The 23,401-nt window shown below is 41.2% G+C and overlaps 2 protein-coding genes and 1 non-coding gene across 4 annotated transcripts in view; all 3 read right to left on the bottom strand.

Annotated features, from left to right (window-relative positions):
- Positions 1-1,681: 1,681 nt before the first annotated feature.
- On the bottom strand, positions 1,682-6,496 carry arl6 (ADP-ribosylation factor-like 6). Of its 2 annotated transcripts, none has more exons than XM_049025911.1 (8): positions 6,308-6,496; positions 5,206-5,351; positions 4,276-4,337; positions 4,105-4,177; positions 3,933-4,023; positions 3,573-3,702; positions 2,774-2,829; positions 1,682-2,535 (listed from the first exon to the last, which is right to left on the bottom strand). In XM_049025911.1, exons 2-8 carry the CDS (start codon positions 5,326-5,328, stop codon positions 2,510-2,512), a joined length of 561 nt encoding a protein of 186 aa, XP_048881868.1. In that variant the 5' UTR covers positions 5,329-5,351; positions 6,308-6,496; the 3' UTR covers positions 1,682-2,509. The 2 variants fall into 2 exon arrangements, with proteins under 2 accessions (XP_048881868.1, XP_048881867.1); XM_049025910.1 differs by having other exon boundaries at positions 6,229-6,493.
- A 1,693-nt stretch (positions 6,497-8,189) lies between these two features.
- Positions 8,190-23,401, bottom strand: part of LOC125750984 (ephrin type-A receptor 6-like) — a 150,342-nt gene continuing 135,130 nt past the window's right edge. The window contains exons 12-17 of the mRNA XM_049029381.1: positions 19,373-19,434; positions 16,628-16,837; positions 13,824-13,973; positions 11,157-11,350; positions 10,028-10,177; positions 8,190-9,764 (exon numbers count right to left, since the gene is read on the bottom strand). Of these exons, the coding sequence (XP_048885338.1) occupies positions 9,650-9,764; positions 10,028-10,177; positions 11,157-11,350; positions 13,824-13,973; positions 16,628-16,837; positions 19,373-19,434 (881 nt within the window). The 3' untranslated portion in view covers positions 8,190-9,649. The remainder of the gene's footprint in view (positions 9,765-10,027; positions 10,178-11,156; positions 11,351-13,823; positions 13,974-16,627; positions 16,838-19,372; positions 19,435-23,401) is intronic.
- LOC125706177 (U6 spliceosomal RNA) lies at positions 11,928-12,030 on the bottom strand. The gene has a single exon (XR_007381919.1). It is a non-coding gene; the product is annotated as a U6 spliceosomal RNA (small nuclear RNA).

Here is a 23,401-nt window from a genome sequence, read left to right as displayed (position 1 = left end):
CCCCTGCATATTTCCACAAATTTAATCAATACTAATCACAGTTTATTCATATGCTTATGTATGAAGTCACGTTCAGCATTATTATATTTATTAATATGTTTTAGTAACTTCAAATATACTTAATGAATAGATATTTGAATGTACAGCTAAAGTTTAATATTATGAATTTAACTTAGTTTACTGTTATATTCTGATTCCATATTTTGAAGATATTAAATTTACAGATGAAGTTTTAAAAGCACAGAATAGATGCCGTCCTTGCTTAAACATAAATTTAAGATGCTTTGATAGGTACAAAGTGACATCCACTCGCTTGCTGAGTTATGCCTTAAGTACATGAAGACTAAATGTACTTTGTTGACAGTGTGTTGTATTTTTTTAAACATAAGAGAGATTAGTGAGCAATATGTTTGAAATGTTTGCACAAGTTTAGACCTTTGAGCCACCTTGGTTAAAACTGCTGAGAGGAAATTTTCTAATTATGCATAATCCCTTTTGACAAACCTCCATCGTCCTTTCCTATCACACAATTTGCATGTGAAAATGCCAGGCTCGCCAAATGTTCCAGTGAAATCACTCATCTTAAGAGATATACATTATACAGCACAATAATAGATCCATTGTATAACCACAAGATTGACTACTTTTGAGTTTACAGAACAGCCTAGTCCCAATGCACACAAAATAAATGAAGTTCACTCGACAACTCAATTAAACGAGGACAACTGTTGTCACAGTCAAACACAGGGAGAATAAACAAGGAAAGCAGGTTCACACAGTGTATTGTACATTATTAATGTACATATAGCATCTCTGATTTAAACTGCTGGGCTATTCCATGTCAAATTATCACACTTCCGGACTCATGAAACTGAAATTGGGCGTGTCTTGGATCAATATTCAGGGAGATTTAAGCAAAAGACCAAATTTTAAAAATATGGGTTTTTTGTTATTGTTATATAACCAGTTATGCCATCTCCATTTGAATAATTACTATGTAATATTATTTGTTCAATCTATAGAGCTGGACAATAGCTTTTAAACAATATGAGGACCACTTACTTATGTGCAGCTTACATTAAGGTAAATATAGCCAGTAAAATTCATAGCCCCCCCCCCCCCCCCCCCAAGTTAAAACTTTGTTCACTTAAATCTCCCTCAATATTGATCCAAGACTTGCCCAATTTCAAGTTTATGAGTTACTCATATAACCAAATCAGCATGTCAAGTTTCATAAAAAATTTGTGACGATGAGGTCCGAAAGTGTGATGATTTGACATGGAATGACCCTGCTTATACAGATTTTAGGTTTACCAGACCAGTTTCTCCAGAATGAACACCTATGCTTTTGCCAGTTTGGTAAACCCCATTTCTCCAGTACCAATTCATACGAATGAAAACATCTGTTTGAATGTACACCAAAGAGGCAACGACAATGGTCACTGAGTCACAAGCAATAGCTGCTCTTTATGCTATTTCATTAAAGACTTACTTAGTGTACTGTAGAATGCAGCAATAAATTGATATTCATTATCTAGCTTGTGAAATAAAATTGTTTAAAATCAATTCCCTTTATTGAAATGTTGTTAAAATTATTTTTAAAATTACTTCCACAAGTACTGGACAAAATTTCCCTGAGGGTAGGTTTCCTTATCTGATTCATTTATATTGTCTTGATTAATTAGATTGATGATATTTATTTGAAATGGACAAAAAGCATATACAAGCATGATGAACTAGGCAAAAGCCAACCTTTAAAGGTGTCATTCTCTAAAATATTGAGTTCCCCAAATAGGCTTGTTGTGCTGTGAAGACACCAACCAGACACAGCTTAATATGCATGCTTGATATCTGAGGATCAGCCATACACAGGGCACCCAATCCTACACTACAGCATTTATACTGAGTCAATGTGACTGTATACTAATGCCACAATTATTAACCAATCAAACATCTGGAACTTCAGCTGTTACATTGTTCCAGCAGAGATGGGTCATAAAAAACAAGCAGATGAAAGCAACATAAAATGTTAGGTCAGGCTCAGATCAGAGCACATGTGACTGCCTGCCATAAAAGCTAATTTGCTGGAGATACAGTAGATAATAAGCACATACTAGCTGGAAATGGTGAAGTTATAATTTTCTCAGACTATTGTAAACTACTATTTCATTTTCTATAGAACTGTTATATATGCCATGCCACACTTATCTGCTGAACTTGCAAACAGAATAAATAAGTAACTATGTCTTATGCAGTGTCCAGATAAAGTAACTACTGTTTTGCAGGAATACGAAAAAAAAAATATATATAGTAAGCATTTGTTCTACCTAAAATAAAAAATAAAAAAGACCTTCTCTTTTAGCAATGTGGTCACTACAGAAGGCCAAAAGTCCAGACCTACTGGGACATAGCTCAGGCTGAATAGGACTCTTCTGGGGACAGCTTGAGACCAGTCTGAGAGGATGATGTTGTTGTTCTCATGCTGTCTCAGTTCCTGTCCCGATGATGCTCATGTTTTCAGTGTTCTGATCTGATCTGTCAGGGAAAGGATGAATGAACTTTTGTAATTACCTGTATAAGTATTTCGTATAAGTGAGATGGAAAAGGCAGACATACATAACAAAATAATCTTCTATTATACCACAATTTCCCATTACATATGGAATGAAGGAAAACAAGTTTACAAATGAAAATAGCACCAAAATAAAATCATAGCTGTCCTTCCTTCAACACTGTCAGACTAAGAGAGAGCCATTTTGAAAATGAACACTACCTTGAAGCCAGTCCACACCTTCTTGCAAGCCTTCACCTTTCACAGCATCACTTGCACTGAAATGAAAATACAATGGAAAAATAACCTAAAGCATTATATTAAGTTTACTTGTATATCACATTTTCAAACAAAGGTCATTCAGAGTTCTTTATGGAAAATAAAATTAAATGCATACAGTTAAATAGTTATAAAACATGAACAAAAATAAACAAAAGAATAAAAGTTAACATTAAAAGTGAGATTGTGCTAGTCGTGTAAATTGTGAAAACAGAAGAAAATAAAACTTTTTAGCAAACACTTAAAAGTAACATTTGGAGCATTTTATATATTTGTTGGAAAGTCTAGCTGCATAATTACTAAATTCCAATTTACCCTGCTTTGTTTCAACTCTGGAAACCACTAGCTGACCGGTCCTTACTCATTATAAAAGATCTTCAGTACTAAGATTATATTCTTCAATCATATCAGCAATACAATTTGGGGCTAAACCATTCAGCGATTTGTAGTCCATAAGTGGTACTTTGAAATCAGTTCTGTAGAAGAGAGGAATGGTGTTATTTAGGATTCCAGCAGCAACATTTTGAAAGAGTTGAAGTTGTTTGATGGTCTTTTGGGGAAGACCAGTCAAGAGACCATTACAATAGGCCAATCTACTGGAGATAATTGTATGCACAAGTTTCTCGAGGTCTTGTTTACTATACCTCATCCTAAAAGAACCAGAAAGCTTCAACTTCCCAGGGCAGATCAGAATAGTGCCGTGAAATACTTACATCTCTACACACTGAAAGCAACTGCTTACCATATGTGCCAAGGCTTGTCTTTGATATTTTCCAAGCAGAGCAGCTGTGAAACTTTCACAGAGGACAGTGCATCTCGCAGATCCATCTTGTTTGCAAAGAACAAAATGGGAATCCTTCTGTGTTTTATGTCTAAATATGAGGGAAAATATGTAAAGGAACAGTTTAAAATTGCTTCATTTCACTGAAAATCACATCACTTGTGAATTCAACCACAATTAGCTATCAATATGAAATAGCACAGTGCTCATTTACCAAAAAATAAGAAGTCATTAAGAATCCCGATGAGAGACCAATAAGCATGCAGCATAACAAGGTGTGCATCTCTGCTAGGCCTGATAACACAACAACAAATGATTTACCTGGGTGATTCAAAAGTGTGTCAAGTTCCTCTTTGGCAACCACCATTCTTAGCTTGTCCCCACTGTCTATGACAAATATAATGGCCTGCCCCTCCCTGCAAGCATAATTATTGCTCTTTAAATTTTTGTTTACGACAATTCAGGTTTAAATATTTTACAGAAAAATCAATACTTGCTTGTAGTAATGTTCCCACAGATTCCTGTATCTGCCTTGACCCGACATGTCAAAAACTGTGAAGGACAGACTTGACAGGACAGCAATAAGAAATGCATAAGATTGCTGATAATTATTGAAAGTGGGTTTAACAAGATTCATATTAAACTAAACTAAGCAAGCAGATACCTTGATGTCTTAAACTTCTCTATGCTGAAGCCTATCGTAGGGACTATATCTTGTGTCTGAGCCTGAAAAACAACCATTTTTTCCCATTAACAAAGACATGACTTGGTAAACATTTAAGCAATTAACTACAATAAAGGAAATGAATTTTTTTTCTATCCAAAATAAATACACAATGTATTCCCAAAGAGGGGTGGCATGGTGGTACAGTGGTTAGCACTGTTGCCTCACACCTCTGGGACCCGGGTTCAAGTTTCTAGTTAACTAACTGCAGAAACAGCATTAACCTCATGTCTATTATAAATTAATTGGTAACACTATACTTGACAGGGCACACATACTTAGTAACTGAATTACTACTGAATTGCAGATTATAAACAAATATTGTTGATATTTGAGATAAATGATGCTTCATGATTCATTTATGATGAACAAATATTAGATCAGTATTTAACTTGTGTTATTCATGACCTGGTCCTTCAGTGGTTCACGAAGTTTACAGAATTAACAGATATAGTAACAAATATAGTAACTGCTTGAGATAAAACATGCATCACAATTCATTAATGATGCATTAACGTGAGATCAGCATGTAACTAAGACTTAGTTTAACAGAAAAGTAATACTATATTATTTGTGCCACGTCAAGTGTTACCAATCTATTAAAGAATAACTTTTCTCTATACACTGAACATTATACATAAACCTGCAAAAATATTCTTAAAACAAAACACTTTTTTTTTGTTTATGGTGAAGGAATTAATACACATATGATGAATTTATGGAATAGATTTTTTTTTAGATATCTTCTGGAGACTGCATTATCCAATAAGTCTATAGTTTTAACCCATTTTAAATAACCATGCAGTGTATTCAAAGTTAAAGGTGGAGGAATAGTTGTAATTAAAGCCATTTAAGCTAAAGATGCCCCACATTCGACGGCTTGAGTTGGTTGATGATGGTGGTCTTGCCGCTGTTGTCCAGACCCAGGCAGAGCACGTTCACTTCCTTCTTCTTCAAGCCGAGCCATCCAGCGAGTTTGTCGAACAGGCCCATTGGGGTCACCCTGTGACACAGTCCTGTTCAAAGCATCAGGTAGAGTTATTCATTTGGTTTAACTACCAGCCTGCTTTCACCTAAAGTCTGCCATTTTGATGGCGTTTATGTCAGAGATCCTAAGGTACCATGACTGTCAATACAGATGACTCCCATCTATATTTTTTATCTGATTTCGAATCATACATGAGATTATCAGACAAAAGAAATCTGCTTCTCGACAATGAAACAAATCACGGTACTATGGTAGTTCCAGGACTTGTATAAAAAGCATAAAAAGTAAGCGTTTCAGTGCGTGTTAGGTTTTAAACCAAATGCTTGTGCAAATGTCTCAAACAGGTAGATACGGGGGGGGAGGGGGGGTTGCTAAGAACTTCACACAAAAAAATGTTATTTTGGATAAACGAAGTTCATGCAGGTTTATGGGGTAACCTGTAGGTCAGCTGTTCACACCCCTGTATGAGGACTCTTCAGCCAACCAGTCCTCTAATTAGTAATCTAATCAGGGAGTTATAGCGAAAACCTGCATACACACCGGCCATTTGCGGGTAAGATTGGACACCCCTGCTTCACACAGTACACGTAGCAGTCAGTGATACTCTGTAAAATGGCTCTCCAGCATTTTCACCCGCTACCCATCGTGCAGTTCTCTGCTTTTATTTTGCAGAGACTGCCGTGGATATGTAAACATGATAATCCTCATTGAAGTGGACTAGCAAACACGATATTTCTTACGAGTTATGGCAGCATAGCGACTCGCTTGCGATTATCAAGATGAAATTATGGAGCTCACGCGTAAGATATATATTTTCCACATCTGGCATGGTGAAAATGAGAAATGAGACAAACATACGCAAACCGATAATCAAACACAAATATGCAGAAAAAGAGGCCGCTCACCTAGTAACGGCAGTAAGGCCCGGCGCCGCGGAAAACTTTCGGTTTCACTTTCGAATCCTCCAGACAAACGTGTACGTACCGGCAAACGTGGCTGTCCTGCTTTATTTCTTAATATTTCCCCGTTAGAACGGCCACGGCGGCAAATCCGCAGGTTTTCGAGAGGCGAAAAATGTACGCGACGTTGCTAAGATACTACAAAAACGTGCTCAATATCGCCACCTAAAGGAAAAAACAGCACTTTAACCGTCCAGATGACAATGACAGGGAGTAAAATCAAGAACTACCCGTGGCCTGTACTACGAAGCGGGGTTACTGGCTTACCGAGGTAATTTGTCGGATTTAAGGTACCACAGTTTAAATGGACTTAATATTCGTTCGCTTAAATTTTGCCCAGACTACCTTAAATCCGACAAGTTACCCCGATAAGCCAGTAACCCCGCTTCGTAGTACAGGCCACTGGTGAAGAGGGAATTGTAGGCCTGTATAATAACAACAATTATCATTATTATAACGTTAACGAAATTAGATATTGTAAAAATTTCCATAAACGTTACATGCATATTTATATAATCTATATTTATAACCTCTTATAATCAATATGTATTTCCAGGTTTTCTTATTCGCACATCTCAAGTCACACATGGATTTAATTTCTTTTTGATTTCTGTCAAATACTATTATTGAAACCAAATTAAATGCCCCTTATATAAATATATGTACTATAATCTGATCAATATTTTTTGACAATGTGATTCAGATATAGATGAAGTAGGTTTATCTGAAATGCAGAGGCTTACTAACATGGTAAGAGAACCACCTACAGTTTTCTGCAAAGCTGAGCATGTAATCAACCCTGGGTGGCAGGAGGGTTGATGGTAAAATTTTCTAAACAGGGGTGGGGGTGGAATTAAATTGTATTTTGGTCTGGTCAAGAAAATACAGCACAAATCACATCCCCTATTGGTTTAAAATGTCACTGACCATTTTATTTTTCATCACGGGATGACAGGAGGCAACTCCAGGTTTAAAATTTAATTAAACATAGTTAGACGAGGGCCTTTTTCAGCAGAGATCCCTGGGCCTCACCCTGGGTATACCTGTGCATTAAAGCTCCCCTGCTGAAATTACAATCACAACTGGAAATGATATGAGATCCACCATGCATCATACAGAATTTCAAAATGATTTATTCTGCTATTTTTAACTATGGAAGGTATTTTCTGCAAAAAAAAAATTCTGCGGATTCCGTTGTCATCGTGTTTCTTGCGCAAAATCGCCCAAACTAATGGCAAAGTCTAAGTTAGCCACTTATTTGTAGCTTCCGGTTCATTTAACTTCTTATTAGTTTGGGCGACACGGGCAACCATATTCATGGAACGCAAGGACAACGAGATCAGCAAACACACTAAGAAAACGCAACAGTCATCCATAGCTCCGGCTACAGCCCAGCTCTAATTAACATGCATATTGTAAACTTGAAAATTAAAAAGTAGGAAATAAAAAGTCTAATTTGAAAATGAAAAGACAAATAGGCTTTTTAATTACGTTTTGGAATTTTACACATCTGACTCATAAATGAGTGGAAAAATTAAAATTGAAATAGTACTTCTTTATTTTAATTTTGGTAGGGTTTTTAGACTTTGAAACTTAAATTGTAAAGTGGGGATTGTATTTTCATTTTATCATTTTCATTTTTGTAGAAAATACCTTCCATATTTAACCATTAAAATGTGTATATTGAATTCTAGAACATATTAGAGAGAAAATTGTGGCATCAGAAACACAGACTAGCTATATCACTAGCATGGTGAGTGAAGATTATTATCATTGTTGTCATCATCATAATTATCAATATTAATTCCAATACTACTACTACTAATAATAATAATAATTATTATTATAATAAAAAATAATGGAAAAACAGACTCGGGTACACAGAGACAACAGGTCACCACCAGAACTATTAACTTTTATTTGCAAATGAATATCTTCATAAATGGGCGTATATAGTCTGTAAGACCTGACAATGCCTCTTTGGAAATTATAGAAAAATAAAATACAAGAATTATAAGTACTTGTACTTTGTACAAAAGATTGCCTCCCATTGCTTAGCAGTACCATGCTAAACAGTGTTTATCCAGTTCCAGTGTCTCTGGGTGTCCTGTGTGAGAAAGCTTGAAATATTACAGTAAAATTCTGCTATACAGGATCACTAGTTTAGTATTCTTTTTGTCCAGAAGAAGGCTTTCTTTCTCATAATAAGAGGTATGGATAAGGGTGCTGCTTGGCGTGAGTGTGTGGAAATTACCATTCAAATGAAAGTATATCCCAGAGTAGGTTCTCACTTCTCCCTCTTGCAGTATGTACTGAGGATCTGTATGGGACGATGTAATTCTTCACAACCTGCATATAGAAACCCTACTTTTTTTAATCATAATTTTTTTGATTGGTTCGGTCGATTGATTCAATCATTACCGTTTCCCAGTTATGGAGAAAATCATTGCTCAATTCTTATCACAACTGGACAATACTTGGCCTGCACGTTGATGATGAAGGACGAACACAGACCCAGCTTTTGTTCATACAGCAAACATGAGGTCCAAAAGAAGGATCTAAAATCTACAACCATTTTCAGCTCTTTTCAGCTGCATTTTTAAAGCATACATATTTCATAATATAATTGTTGAGGTGGACAGTGTTGAATATTTGTTAAATAGGACAGTGTACACTTTTAATGCATGTCTTTGCCTGAAACAACTGCATATATTGCTATGATAAAGAAAACTGTAATTATATATCTAAGGAAATATAATTGAAATTGACTAGGGTTTCCACATACAGAACATCACATAGATAAATATCAGGTTAAGATAATAATCAGTAAATGGATTATACATGTAAAAGTTGAACATTCAATTTGTACTTAAAAGTTGGCTTTTCAAAGATTTCAAGTATCTGCATACCATATATTCTGGGAAGAAGTTTAATAAATTAAGAAGAACACCTTAAAACATTTACTTATAAAAAATCATAAGTATATCAAGGACAGTCCTTTGATTTCACATCTGATAGCAGCTACATGGTCACAAAACATGGAGAAAAAGTGTAGGTCACATTCCCGCATCTACCAAACAACTCTAAGTATCAGTTTTGTTGCTGAGTGGAGAAATGTCATTACAGCAGTTCCTTTTGGAAAAGCACAGTCAGTAGTACACTGTCCTTTGTCTGGCTAAAAAAAAGAAAAGAAAAGAAAAGCGGACACTTGTTCTTCTAAACAATGTTGATTACTGCATTGGTTTATTGGAAGTCAAAGGAAGCCAGAGAGTCATTCGAAGGGGAAGAGAGGCCTTTGCAGCGAGAGCACAGAGATGGGTTGTGACAAGGTGACTGAGGCACAGTCCTGGGCTGCCGGAGCGCAGTCTCATACATGAAACCCCTTTTCCTGGACGTGAAGGAGCTGCAGCCTTAACGCCTGTATACTGCTCACTATTCTCCTCTGGTGCCCAATTAGAGTCACGCCGATCTGCCTGATGTCCCTGAGCCAGACAAACAGCACATGGACAAAGTCGCCAAGAAATACAAGGTTAGCACACAGGCCTGCTCTGACATGACACTGGTCTTGGGCAAACTTAAACATCTTGCGCAAGATGCTAAGTCTTTTTCAGTAAATTTAAAAATAGATATCTGTAAGTCTCATTGCAGACACGTAAAAAAGTAGTAGTTTTTTTCCTCCTGCCTGTGTACATTCCATACAGTGTAGTGCACTGCCATCACTATTATTGAGAAAAGGCTCACTCACTCAATGCTCATTCTGGAGACGGAATCCAATGTGGCGAAGCCTGCAGCAAGGAAGTTGTTCTTGTATTGGCTCATTTTAATGGAGTCCAGCCAATCATCGATTGAGATATATAGAGGGTAGGCATGGACCTCTCCAGGAGAATCTGGTAAACTATAAGGCACAAAAATATTATCAAGGACTTTTTAGACATTCTCTAGAAAATGGTCTAGCTGGAAAACAAATGCAACTGTCCACTGATAAAAAAATAAAAAAAAATTTAGGGGAAGAATCATGTAAGAATAAAACGTATACAAATGTTTTTCCAAAACTGCATAGTTATTAAAAGAAATTCTAAAAAGCATGGTTTTGTCACATGCAGCCTAAAAGTCAAAGTTAACTTTATTGCCATTGTACACATGCGCAAGAAAATAAGGTAGTGTCCTTGTGCACGCACAAGACATAATAAGCAGCTTAATATTTTCATATTGGGATTTTCTGTGAGTGTGTGGATTATGCTTATATTGCTTTGTGGGGACCAAATGTCTCCCCCAAAATGTGACAAAAACATATTATTTTGACATTGTGGGGACCATTTCCCTGGTCTCCACAAAGATCTGTGAATGCAATCAAAAAACTAAAAATGCCACAAAATGTCTCACATTTTGTTTGGTTACCTATGGTTAAGGTTAGGGTTAGAGTTAGGGCTGGGTTAGGGTTGTCATGTTGGGATTAGAGTCTTCCACATAGAAATGAATGGACCTGTGTGTGTGTGCGTGTATACCCCTCTACACACACACACACACACACACACACACACACACACACACACACAAAGACAGATAACTCTATATGCACATAGTGCTGGGTAAAAAAAATGGGTCAAACCCTAATTGCACAATATTAAGCTTTTGCCCATTATTTTTTGCCCATAAGTACATATATCGTTAAATGATTAATTAACAAGCAAACAAACAGATAAATGTAATAATACACACATAAACATAGGTAGTAAATATACATAATGTGATACACATACAGATACAAGCTGTAACATACATACATACATGTTTCACACAAACAAATGAAATGGCAGCCAAAAGAAAAGCCTAGAATAGTCAGCACCCCGGCACCTACTGATCTTGTCTCTTACCCCTGGACATCCTCCACCAGTGTGAGCAGACTGCTGGGGGTGCGGATGAGCTTGTCCAGGAAGCCCACAACGTCGCTGAATTTGGGCCGGTGGCTGCGCTCCTTCTGCCAGCAGTGCAGCATGAGCTGGTGCAGGGCCAGGGGGCAGCCCATGGGCGCAGGCAGACGGTAGCCCTCCTCGATGGATAGGATGACCTGCAGGAGGCAGCACCCACATCAGGCACCTGGACTCCCCTTCCAGCACACTCAACCTGAACTGTCTGTGAACTCCCCCGTCTACAGAGATGGCTGGAACGAAGCCGCAATCTACCACACGACAATGTTAATAACGAAAGTAATGCTGAAAAGCACATGCTCTGGCACTGAATTAACTGGAAAACTTCAAACGATTACACAGCTTTCACAAGATGTTTTTTTTGTAAAATCTAAACATCTACCATAGAATTCATCTATTGCTATTTGCTATGTTTCTCTGACTGCTTTATATATGAGAAATTAAATAGCTTTTGAATACTTTACTTATTTGCATGTCAAATTTAATTTTAACAGTAGTTCTGATTATTTAGTTTTAAATGTACATTTTATCTGGCAGACACGTTTATGGAAAGCGACATATATTCTTTAAGAAAATAGGATCAGACAATCCCTGGACAAATTGGGGGTTATGAGACTTGTTCAAGGGCCTAACCGCAAACCACTGTGCCAACCCTGGGATTCGAACCTGACCCCTTCTGATCACCGGCACAGAGTCCTAACACATATCACCCCTACAAAAAATACAGAACACATCACAAATGTGCATGGCATCCTTGTGCAAAGGGCCTAGCTAATCTGGTCTGTTTCAAAAAATATATATAATTTTATGTATCAATAAATACATAAAGCAATGCAGGAAGTACGGCTTACGCCTTGTGATCATTTTAGACTCTGCCTCGGGATTGAGGTTTCGGTTTAGTAAAGGGCCACGCTGAGCAGCATAAACAGTCTCCCTCAAGCTCCCTCAGGACGTCTCCATCCCCCTAAAGGACCGGTGTGCTGCCTGAAGTCACTGTAGAGGCACACTGCCGTCCCCCGGCCAGTGCTGCCCCCGCCCTCCTCAGGGAGATGCCACATTGAGGCCATACATCAAGCTGCCACCGCCCTGCGGTGGGCACTCGCTAAAGGAAGCTTCCAGCGTTCGTGAGCCGTGTGCTGGATTACCATCCCGAGCTGCCCTCGCCAAACCTTCACGCGCTGCTACCCATGAGTTCAAGGGCTGTCTTGCAGCCTGATTTATGGTGAGGAAGATGCAAAGTCCACATTCAATACAGAGAACCTTACCAAATATAAATGACCCTGATCCATTAGCTGCAGGCAACAAATGTATAATATTTCCACTTTAAGACACCACTTTCGATTTTCAGCCAGCTGGGGTCCTACCAAGTTAATGGAAGAAATGATTTTGTGGTACAGAGAAGGTCTATAATGATGGGACGCTGGCCTTCTATGTGGGCAGCAGAACAGGTCAGTCGCTGCCACTGCCCCCTGCCAGCCCTGCACCCCAAGCAGGGCGGCTGCTGCAGGCGGATAGAGGAAGGTCTTTGTCTGTGAAACCGCTTCAGAGCAATTCCCCCAGAATGCCCAAATCCCCACACAAAGGATGACCGGGTGTGAATCCGGTCTGGGTAGGGGGTGGGGATTAAGGGTGGGTTTTTCTACTTTGTAGAGATAGGCCAGCAGGATCTGCACAATCCGGCTATGAAACACCTGAGACGCTGCAGCTCAGAAACCTTCCCCTTCAGCTGTCACTTTCCTGGTTGAAAGCGAAAATCAAAATATTAACCACGTGCTTTGCAGGGCCGAGACCTCAGCCAATTCGCAGGCCCCTGCGGATGGTGCGGTGGCTTAGCTGTTCGACGAGAGCAGACGAGATACTAGATATTAAGGTGCAATAGCATAGGAATGACACTCTCCATCTTATCATGCCCTTAATCCCCGGTGGAGGCAGAAGGTCAGCGACTCATCTCTTACAGTGCTGCTCGCGGCTCAGTGCAGATATCTGCGAGCTGAGGGTACAGCAGGAAAAACAAGGCGGATAAACATGGCAGTGGCTTCCTCGGGTTTCAAGGCAGACGCTGCCCCAGAAAAATAATGCAAATTGAAAATCGAACAGTGCTGTACATAGATGGAGAGGCTCAGGGATTTACTGGCAGTACCGAGGTGACCCCAGCCTTGCGCCCCATGCTGCCTGGCACAGACTACAGACCCCCAAGTGATGCTGTCCAAGGATTGATTTTTTTTCAATACAGAAACAAGACAGAAATATATTGAACATCTTGACAAAATACACCTAATAACTTCAATAGTAATGTAAGTTCAGGTAAGGACAGGCCATCCTAATTCTAATGCTGTCATCTAATACTGCAGCTTCTGATGCCAGGCCCTGGAATAATGTAAGAATATAAAGAGTGACGCATTCTGAACCATCGGCTTCAACCATTTATTTCTGAGTATCATCCACTCTCATCCACACCTACTCTGGGTAAGTGTGCCCTTGGCTGTCACAGACATCCCCATTTAAAGGGAACTCACATCATTTTCTCTAGACCTCCAGGGCATTAGTCCTCTTGTTACCATGACAATGGCCACATAGACAAAATATTATGACTAATGACAAACTCTAACTCACATCCTGATTGGACATTTCCCAGTAGGGCCGCTCCCCATACGACATCACTTCCCACATGACGATGCCGTAGCTCCATGCATCGCTGGCTGATGAGAACTTTCTGTAGGCGATGGCCTCGGGAGCGGTCCAGCGGATGGGGATTTTTCCACCCTAAAAAAAAAAAAAACAAAGTCCTCAAGAGTGAAGAATTTCCCTCACTTTCTCTTCTATTTCACTCAGTGCACACTTTTGTAAAAGCTGAACTAGGATATTGGCAAGTGTAGTTCTTGTCCTGGTTAATTTTTCTTCTGACACAGACTGTATGAAACATAATAATCAAGATGTAAAATTAATGAGAAAGTCTTTTTCAGGAGTCACCTTTCTAGTCCTTGGTATAAAAGTACTTTCTAGTCAATTAAACATAATTTCATGAGAAGCTGCATTTTCAGCCCCCAGGCGTAAATCATATGGTCAACTATTTACCAGCTTCTCTATAAGCACTGTCATTCAGAATGTGAGGCCGTCCTCTTCTCAGTGAGAATGAGCAGATGGCGGTGTTAGGGAGGGCGCCTCTTACAATAGCAGCTCGGTGGTGCCTAACAAGTCTGTTATGAATGACGCAGCCTTAGCTAGGCTGCCCACCTCCATCCATCTGACTGTCTAGCATAGGGGTGGGAGAGGAGTATGACGATGAAGGGGCGACAAAAGATGGAGGTGGAGTTTGGGATGAAGACTTGGAAAGAAACAGTAGTAAAGATGGGATGTGAAGAGTGTAGGCAAAGATAGTGGTTTAAAATAGGGTGACGTTGGGAATAGAGTAGGCTACAGATAGAGGTAGGCGTGAGGGCTGATGCGTTGGTAGGGATGAGACAGATTGGGGGTAGGCTGCGGATATGAGGGTAGATATGGGTTATGGATGAGAACAGATATGGGGGAAGAGGTGGGGGCAGAGATTAAGAAGCCTGTGGGGATTCTTCAGGTTCTGCTTTGTGCTTTTCAGATAAGAAGGTATGCTCCTCATCTATCACCTGCCAATAATTATCACACTGCCCGGGCACAGTGCATTGCCCAACTGCAAACAGCTACAGAATGACATCATTCTTCTTCTCCCTTAAAATTTGGGTCTGAGACAGATCCTCCGCAGATTACGGCATGTGCACTGTGCACCTGCCCCGAGGGTGCAAGGAGCCTTGCACAGGAATATTTCAAAAATAGAAGCTGTAAATAAATAAATGCCCATGTTTTATAATAAGGATCACGTTAGGCATAAAACATGTCATTCTTAAGAAAATGAAGCAGATTTGCTTAATTTGCTGCTGGAATTGCTGTAATAGTAACGAATACTTTGCCAGGACTAAGAACATCTTACATTGACCTGCTCTGCATTTTTATAGTCTGGGTAAGGATATCCCCAGCGCGTTTTCTTGCGTAGATATGTGTAGACAAACAGTTTGCTGTCATTTTTACAGTAAAAAAGAAAGCATCTCTCAGCCCCAAGTGTTTTCTAATCCCGATGATGAAACGGTCTCTGGGAATTGTGCGAAACTACTCATTTCTGGAAGCAAGGTCTGAATGCAAGTTTATGTAAGAACACTAGAGGGCACTGTGGGTCTGAATGTCCTTATGTACAGAATTTTCGAGGCCTCAAGTCACTGTGTGAAAGAAGCTTTTGAGTGTAAGTATTAATCATACTGGAAGTCCTAAGTGTTTATCAATTCAGAGGTTCACATATGAGATTCAATCTATTTAACATTTATGTCATTACTTAATATCACTATCCAAAGATTTCAACTTATGAGATTAATGGGACACCTGAAATCTTTCAAAGTGACTTCCATTACACAAAACTACACTGCTGCTTTCATTTATCTAACATATAAGCATACATGAATTATATTGGGAGGCCATAAATTAAGTACAAATCAAAAATATGAAAAGTAACAAATCAACTGAGGCCTCTTGAGATCTCCACAGACAGCAAACAACGGACATGGTGAGATCTTTAGAAGGACACGTTCTCAAAGGAATACCCAAAGAACTGCTGCATTCATATAATCTGGATGTGGAATGTGTAGAAGGTACCAAAGTATGGGTAAAGAAAGGCAGCCCGTTATTGCAAAATACTCTGAAAACACAATTCACCTCTGTGAACTCCAGAGTCAGGGATCAACACAGTGTCATAAGTAGGAAGATTAAATTCACCAGTGCTGTTGTAAACCTGGCAAATGTTTTTGCTTTTTTTCTCTTAGGAACAGAATCAGTGTCCTGTTTCCAAGAAGTTTTATTATTTCCACCCCCCCCAACACAAGGGTAAAGTCAAATAAGAAGCAGAGCCAAACCCAAACCCTTCACGCCTGGTTTTCGGATGGGACCGAAAACCAGCCTCAAAGCTTGTGTGCTGAGGTGTCTGTCATGCAGAAAATGGCTTATGGGTTCCAGAATGCAATATATCCTGCAGCAAGGGCCAGAAGAATAGAGGTCACGGCGATGTCAGCCCTATTTAGAGAGCTGTGTCCTGCCTCCCAGGGGATTGTGGGATACAAGTCTCAATGGTGGGGAAAAAGCACAACCGTTATATGCCTCATGTAAATCAAAATCAAGCCCATCCAAGTGACTTAATTAACTGAAGAATTCAATAAGGTGCACTACTCGGAAGTCCGTGAGGACTTTGTTTATGACATCAGGGTGCGTTCAAGGTGAAATCCTTACTACAGACTAAGTTATGCAAATAGTAACAGCAAAGAGGGCATTGAAAAGAGACTGAACTGAGACAGATTGGTGGCTTTTTTCTTTTTTTCTCCTTAAACAGGAACTTCAGGACTTACAGTAGTGGTGTAGGCAGCCTCTGGGTCGTCCTCCAGCACCCGCGACAGCCCAAAGTCGGACACCTTGCACACCAGGTTGCTGTTGACCAGGATGTTGCGGGCGGCCAGGTCCCGGTGGACGTAGCCCATCTCAGCCAGGTACTTCATGCCCGAGGCGATGCCGCGCAGCATGCCCACCAGCTGGATCACCGTGAACTGCGCGTCGTGCTTCTGGAGACGAGAAGAGGCAGGATGCGCCCTAAGACCAGGGCTGGCCCACAAGAACCTGCTCGCTGTGCTCAAGGCAGCATCAGGATCAGCATCGGCACGAACGGCATGGAGTAGCAGTCAAAAAGAGTCAAAGAGTAGAGGAGTCTCGAGTGAACAGCAGTCTGGAGTGGGAGCAGCAGGGCTGCAGGTTCACATGAACAGCAAACAGATTAACTGTGATATGTTACTTGTGAAAAGCCTGCCAAGTAAATATTATGGAAAACCAGAGTAACCACACTGAGTCCCAGCCTGAATTTTTAAACTCTGCACGTATAAGTACAGTAAACTTAAATAAACACAACTTAGAAGCGCTATCTATTCTCCTAACACCCTATTTCAAAATAATGACACACTACCCATACACAGCAGATATGTCACACTTCCAGATGCTTGGTGTAAACAGCTGGGAGACTGAATCCTCGTTAAGATTTCTCTAATAAGTAGCACCAACCAGACTCCAAATTCAGCAGATAGCCCAGCACTTCTAATGAATAATCCACTCATCAGAATTCAGAACTGATAAATGATTCAACCAGTTGGTCCATTTGAGAAAAGCGACATCAAAAGAACGTGACTGACATGTCAGAGCAAAGACACAATGCAAAGTGATTCTTTTCATGAGATAAGAATTCAGATGATGAGTTTATTGAGGATTTTTTTTTTTAAAGAGAGGAACATTCAACACACTCCACCAGGCGAGATTTTACAGGGAATTTTATAAATAGCATCTTGTATGGAGTGTTCTGATCCCCCACTGCCTCAATCAAAGCCCTGGCAGAAAGTGCCAGGATTCCGTCTACACATCCTGTTCACACTGCCGCATGAGCCTGCTGGAGTCACAGCTGTGGGTGAGACCCAGAGGAGTGAAGAGGAGAGTAGGAGTGTGTGTATGGGGGGGGGGGCAGCAACAGTCACAGCCTTCCAGAGGAGTCCGACACTATCATTAATGAAGTGGGTATTGTTTTAGGAGAGCTCAAAGGAAAAGGTGATGCTTCGGGCGAAATCACAGATGACATACCCCGGCTCTCTCTCACTGTGACCCCAGGCACCGCACCATCTTACATATCCTTATGGACATACTCTTAATGCTGAGAGTGGATGTTTACCGACAGCTTTCTTAAAAATAGATTAAAAACTGGCACTTGCATGGGATTTTTATTTGTAGTACAGAAGCAGGCGGATCTATTTGCAGTGGGCTCTTTGCACAGGACAGTGGTCGGATCATTGTTCTTTGTGTTTAATGTTATGAATCATCTTCTCATCTTCACCTGAAAGATAATGTTTGCAAAATCTAAACCTGTTTGCGTAACTGCTGGTAACTTCCAAAATGGGGAATTTATGTGCATTTATGCAATAAATTTGAACATTTTCCAACATTTATATATAGGATAAGGGTTTTGTTTTTTCAATATGGACATTTAACAGGGATTTTTACTTTGTCACTTGTATATATGGAGCACTTGGAGCTCCAGTGGTCTGTGATTGTAGGATGGTTCGCCGTCTTGCCTGGGAGAGTCAGGTGACTGGGTTCGTTCACATTGACTCAGTCCAGCTGGCGCTCATTATTGTGGTCCAGGTTAAACCAATGTGCTCGGTCCTTTCCAGGCCCCAGTAAACCTGTACAAACCTACATGCCAATGACATGGTCTTTCTCTGTGTTCTGCTGACCCCATGCCATCCCTGAACACTGCAGCATCACTTCCTACCATTAAAAGTCCCTCTTCCATGTCCCATCCCTGTGCTTTTAGTCCTGTGTTACTCCTGGTGCGAACCTGACTGGAGCCAGTCTTAGAGTAGCTCTTCAAAAAATCTCTATGTGACTGATGTACTGTTTGTGATTAAGTGTGTGTGTGTATATACATATATAAATATATATAACATATAAAGTCGCCATTTGAATTTTTGGTTGGACCGCCTTTAGCTTTGATTATGACGAATACTTGTCATGACATTGTTTCCACAGGCTTATGTAACATTTGACCCTTTATTTTCATCCAGATTTGCATTCATTCCTCACCGAGATCCTGCATTGACAAGAGAGTTGAACCTCCATAAAGCCTCCTTCAGCACATCCCAAAGCCCTTAGGGCCCTAAGGTCACAACTCTGTGGTGACCAAGTCATGTGTGAAAATGATTCCTCATGCCGGCTGAACCACTCTTTGCCAATTCGAACCCAATGAATCTTGGCATTCTTGTCCTGGAATATGCACATGCCAACCGGGAAGAAAAAACCCATTGGTGATAGATGGAGGTGTAACCTGGCCATTCAGTAGATTCAGGTACTCAGTTGACTTTACTTTACTGCTGCATAACGTTGCTGAGCTGTAATAATGATCCAGTCATTGGCTCTTAAGTACTTGCCGATACGAATTCAAATGGCGACTTTTTTTTTGGCCAGGCCGTGTATATATGTATGTATCATGGGAGGGGCACTTGTATATGACAGGTCAGCAGTAGAGGTGAGCCTTCCTACTGAAGGCTCAAACTGAACCTTACCCTCAGAAAAGAGTCCAAAGATCCATTCTCCATGTACTCGACCACAATCATGACAGGCCTACCTGTGAAGAAAGAAGAAAAGGACACTGGGAATCAAAGCAGCACCACTGTCTGTAAGTAGTGAGATTAGGCAGTTGGCAGCCAGTCTTCAGCAGCTCCCACCTAGGGAATGTAATCCTGGGCCGGGGTAACTCGGCCCATAATTACAGCTCCGTGTCTTTGTGAAGGAACAGAAAGCTGGCTTTTGGTTCAGGCCCCAGAGGATCGCGTCACTGCTGTCACATGACTGCTGCCAACGGGAAAGGGCTTAGTTGTAGGTGTGTCTATTGGATGGGACATGTTAGCCGTTAGCCGTTAGAGGATCTGCACGCTGCTCTGCAGGATGGTCTCGGCCCTATGGTTTAACAAATGAGGCGGCATGCTGAGACTGGAGGCAAGACTGTGGGAGAGGCGTGATAGCATCCACTCACACAGAGGAGCGTCTCATGCTAAAGAATACCGCAATCCAAACGCAACCTTTATGAAAAAGAATGCATGGGAAGATAAGAAAAAATACAAGGGCAGAAAGTGCAGCTACTTGGCTCCAGCCACAGCGCCCCCTGTCTGTCGGATGTCCATCGTAGCTGCGGACACGTGCCTGAGAGGGCGCCAAGCACCCGGGTCTCTCCTTACACGTAATTACATCAGACGGATATTTCGTTAATTGCTGCCGTCTACAGCCGTTCAGGCGTCGGGCAACCCGATCTGACCTGACCCATCTCCTCCGCCTGCGGGGGGAGGATGTGGAGCAGCCTAAAGCGCATGATTGGGTTAGATGGGCATCAACCAGTCTGGGCGAATTTGGCGCGTAAGTAATGGCCTGACTGGAAGCCTGTTTCTCGGCAGTGATTACCTGGCTTCCAGGCCGTGAGCAGCCAGCCACCCCCACCAGCCCAGTTCCCACACGTCAGCACACTGCTTTCCAGAAGAGTCCACAGCAGCGAGCTCACACAGAACAAAGTGAAGCTCTCCGGGCAGCAGGGGTGAGATGCGTCCTCATGCCCCCTGTAGCCTAATCCCTGGACATGAAAAATTCCCAGCTGCTGGCTCCGTTAGTGAAAATTTGGCGAGTGGAAAACGTGGAGAGGATGCCAGCGGAGGATGCCTCTAGGACACCTTCACTGTGCCATCACTCCGCCGGCCAGACTATGTTCTGGACTCATTCATCAGCTTTTCGTGACCCACCTGGACTGGTTTCCCTATGTGGGGTTCTGATGAAACATTATCTCCAGGCTCTTATCTTCATTTTGCCTGTAATATGCCGCTCATGTCCTACACCACACATTAAAAGCCAGTGATTACAAATACCAGGTGTCTAAATCCTCACTGCTTAGGACAACTATGCGCCACCAATCACTGTCTGATCCAACCAAAGTGAAATTAACCAATAAGCAGTGGGCTATATGAATTAACCAATCAGTAGTGGGCTATATGATTCAGCCTTGAGCCAAAAAGGACAGATTTCAAAAATTATGATTCCATAATCTGAGAATACTACTATATGTAGGAATGCTTCTGAAGCGTGGAGTCTAAAAAAACAAACTAACATAAAAAACAGATTCTAGACACGTGTTGATCCAGATATCAGAGCTGTGGGGTAGAACAGCATTAAATATCCACCAAAATATAATCCCCGGCGGCAGATGCTGGTGTGCAGTGGAGCTGGAAAGGTCTATTCAATGAAAAGGACAATGCAGAGGTATGACGGGTGTGAGCACAGAGCTAAGAAATAGAAATCCCACATCATCATTCTCTACAAGAAACAACAACACAAGTGTTAGGGCTTAGCGTGAAATAACTTGTTCCACTACCTGAGTCTATATCCCTCTAGGTCTTTTAATTTTCTGACCCCCCCCACCACCACCCCCTGGCAGCCCCCAGGCACAGACGGAGGATTTGGAGTGCGCACATTCTGCTACCTGGTCTTACCGCGTAGGTACCTTTCACGTTCACTTCAGTACCTGGCTTGTTTAATTAGTCTGCAATAGCGGGACAAACAGCAGATGGTGTCATGCTGCAGAGACGGAGGGTAAAGATGACAGAGAGGAGGCGGCGGGAGCCGGAGGTGGCACTGGACTGGGGGCACGACCACACTGGGCGGAGCCGGTCCTGATACGGAGCATCAGGAACATCTCGCCCATCAAGCCCCCTCCAGCAGAAGAGGCCACCTCTGAACCATGTCTGAACCACGGGAAAGATTCAAAATTCAGGGATATCAGACATCAATTATTGGCCAGTAGGGAATCCTCAATAGGTTATTTACCGAATGCACACAGTCCTGCTTGTGTATATGACAAGGAATTACACTGAATTACATTCTTAAAAATAAACATGTATCAGTTTGTGTTTTGTCATATGTAAACTGCATCTCATGAACCGCATCGTGAAATATGACTGATAAATGCTGGGTTATTTATTAAAGGAATCATTGCAAGCTTACAAGTTTTCCCTGCATTTAATTTCTTACTGTTATTCTGCATCCTGACATGAAAGCCATGAACAACAGGGAGCAGGATTAATGCAAATATATGTGCAGGGAAGAGCCAATGAGACTGATCGAAGCTGGGGGGGGGGGGGGGGGGGGCGGACGGGGGACGGAGGACGGGGGACGGAGAGCCAGCAGAAGCTGCCATTGTTTGAAAGCAGCGACTACCTGCCGTGCCAAGTTCTGCTTTATGTGATACGTGTCCGGACACTGACAGGCCTTACATGTAACGGGAGACTGACAGACTTCACATGTACAGGGACACTGATAGGTTTGTAACAGACAACTTACACATGAAGGTTATAATAAAATTACATTATTTAACCAAGACCCTTGTGTTATTCTATTGGACTATGATAAAACTGCCCAATAAATTTCAAACAATTGTTCAAAATTTCCAAACATACCACTTCACTGCTACAGTCTAATTTCCTAAATATGTAACAAATATGTAACTAACAGCTTCTCTGTGAAATGCTAACTGAATGTTTTGATAATCCGTTGTGAATTCAGGGCAGCGTCATACCTCAAGCACTCATGGTTTTTGCAACCAGGAAGGAATACTAAAAAAGAAAAATTATATTAAAAATGTACATTCAAAATCTTTGCTCATGCTTTTCTCCCATTTGGTTACCACAATTAAAGCATGTTGAAACGCAGAAATAATGTGTGCCAACACATTTATATATTATGAAGTACATGGGAAAAAAATTCTCTAGAAGAGAATTCACAGAAAAGGAACATTTTTTTTTTTATAAACATGAGTTTATAAAGAAGTCAGAGGTTTCTGGCTTCTGTCATGTCAGCTACTTTCTGTGTATGCCTGGGAACGATCTGCTTACCACAAATTTATAATCTGTACCCTTCTCATGTTATTTACTCCTAAAACACCCTTGTGCTTGCTGGGCACGCTCTGTAAAAGAATCAATAAAACTAATATCAGCCTCTGCGGCGCTAGATGCTAACAGATCTGATTTCAGGGTATCACACCTGTCATGAGAAGACCAATGAAACATTCGCCGGCTAATCGCTCCTTTCCCGTGGTCGGGTTTTGCAAATGGGAGGAGGGCAGAAAGTGATTGGGCTGTGATCTGCAAAGATTCTGTTCCCAAGGGGCACGTGCCCCTTACCCTGCATCAACTGGGCTTTCTGCCCTGGAAAGGACGCAGGAAGACGGAGAGCAACTGTCGCTCCTGGGGATTCGAACTTCACGGTGAAGCATCCCCCTGCAAGCAAGGACAACATGGCCTCTTTGTAAAGACTACAGTCACCGCTGCTATTGCCTAGGGGTGCACTGAAGTGATAATGGATTGAAAAGACTAATATTATCTTTCCTGTTGAGAGACAGGAAGAGTGAAAGAGGGAGAGCAATTATTTTCCACCCCGTTCCTTCAAAAGCAAGATTTATGGCACATTCGCGTGAAACAATCTGCTCCTCTTAACGTAGGCGCCAGTTTTGGGGACGCTCCTCTAATTACGGGGTAATAAATATCCCACGGCTACGC

This window comes from Brienomyrus brachyistius, chromosome 1 (assembly GCF_023856365.1).
Source record: "Brienomyrus brachyistius isolate T26 chromosome 1, BBRACH_0.4, whole genome shotgun sequence".
Taxonomy (NCBI): domain Eukaryota; kingdom Metazoa; phylum Chordata; class Actinopteri; order Osteoglossiformes; family Mormyridae; genus Brienomyrus; species Brienomyrus brachyistius.
This window is presented reverse-complemented; position numbering and strand designations above follow the sequence as displayed.

Coding starts and splice junctions, on each gene's coding strand:
- arl6 (XM_049025911.1), bottom strand. CDS start 5,328: ATGGGCCTGTTCGACAAACTCGCTGGATGGCTCGGCTTGAAGAAGAAG. Junction 3,703..3,932: donor CACACTTTTGAATCACCCAG/GTAAATCATTTG, acceptor CCTCATATTTAG/ACATAAAACACAGAAGGATT. Junction 2,536..2,773: donor AGGTGTGGACTGGCTTCAAG/GTAGTGTTCATT, acceptor TTTCCCTGACAG/ATCAGATCAGAACACTGAAA.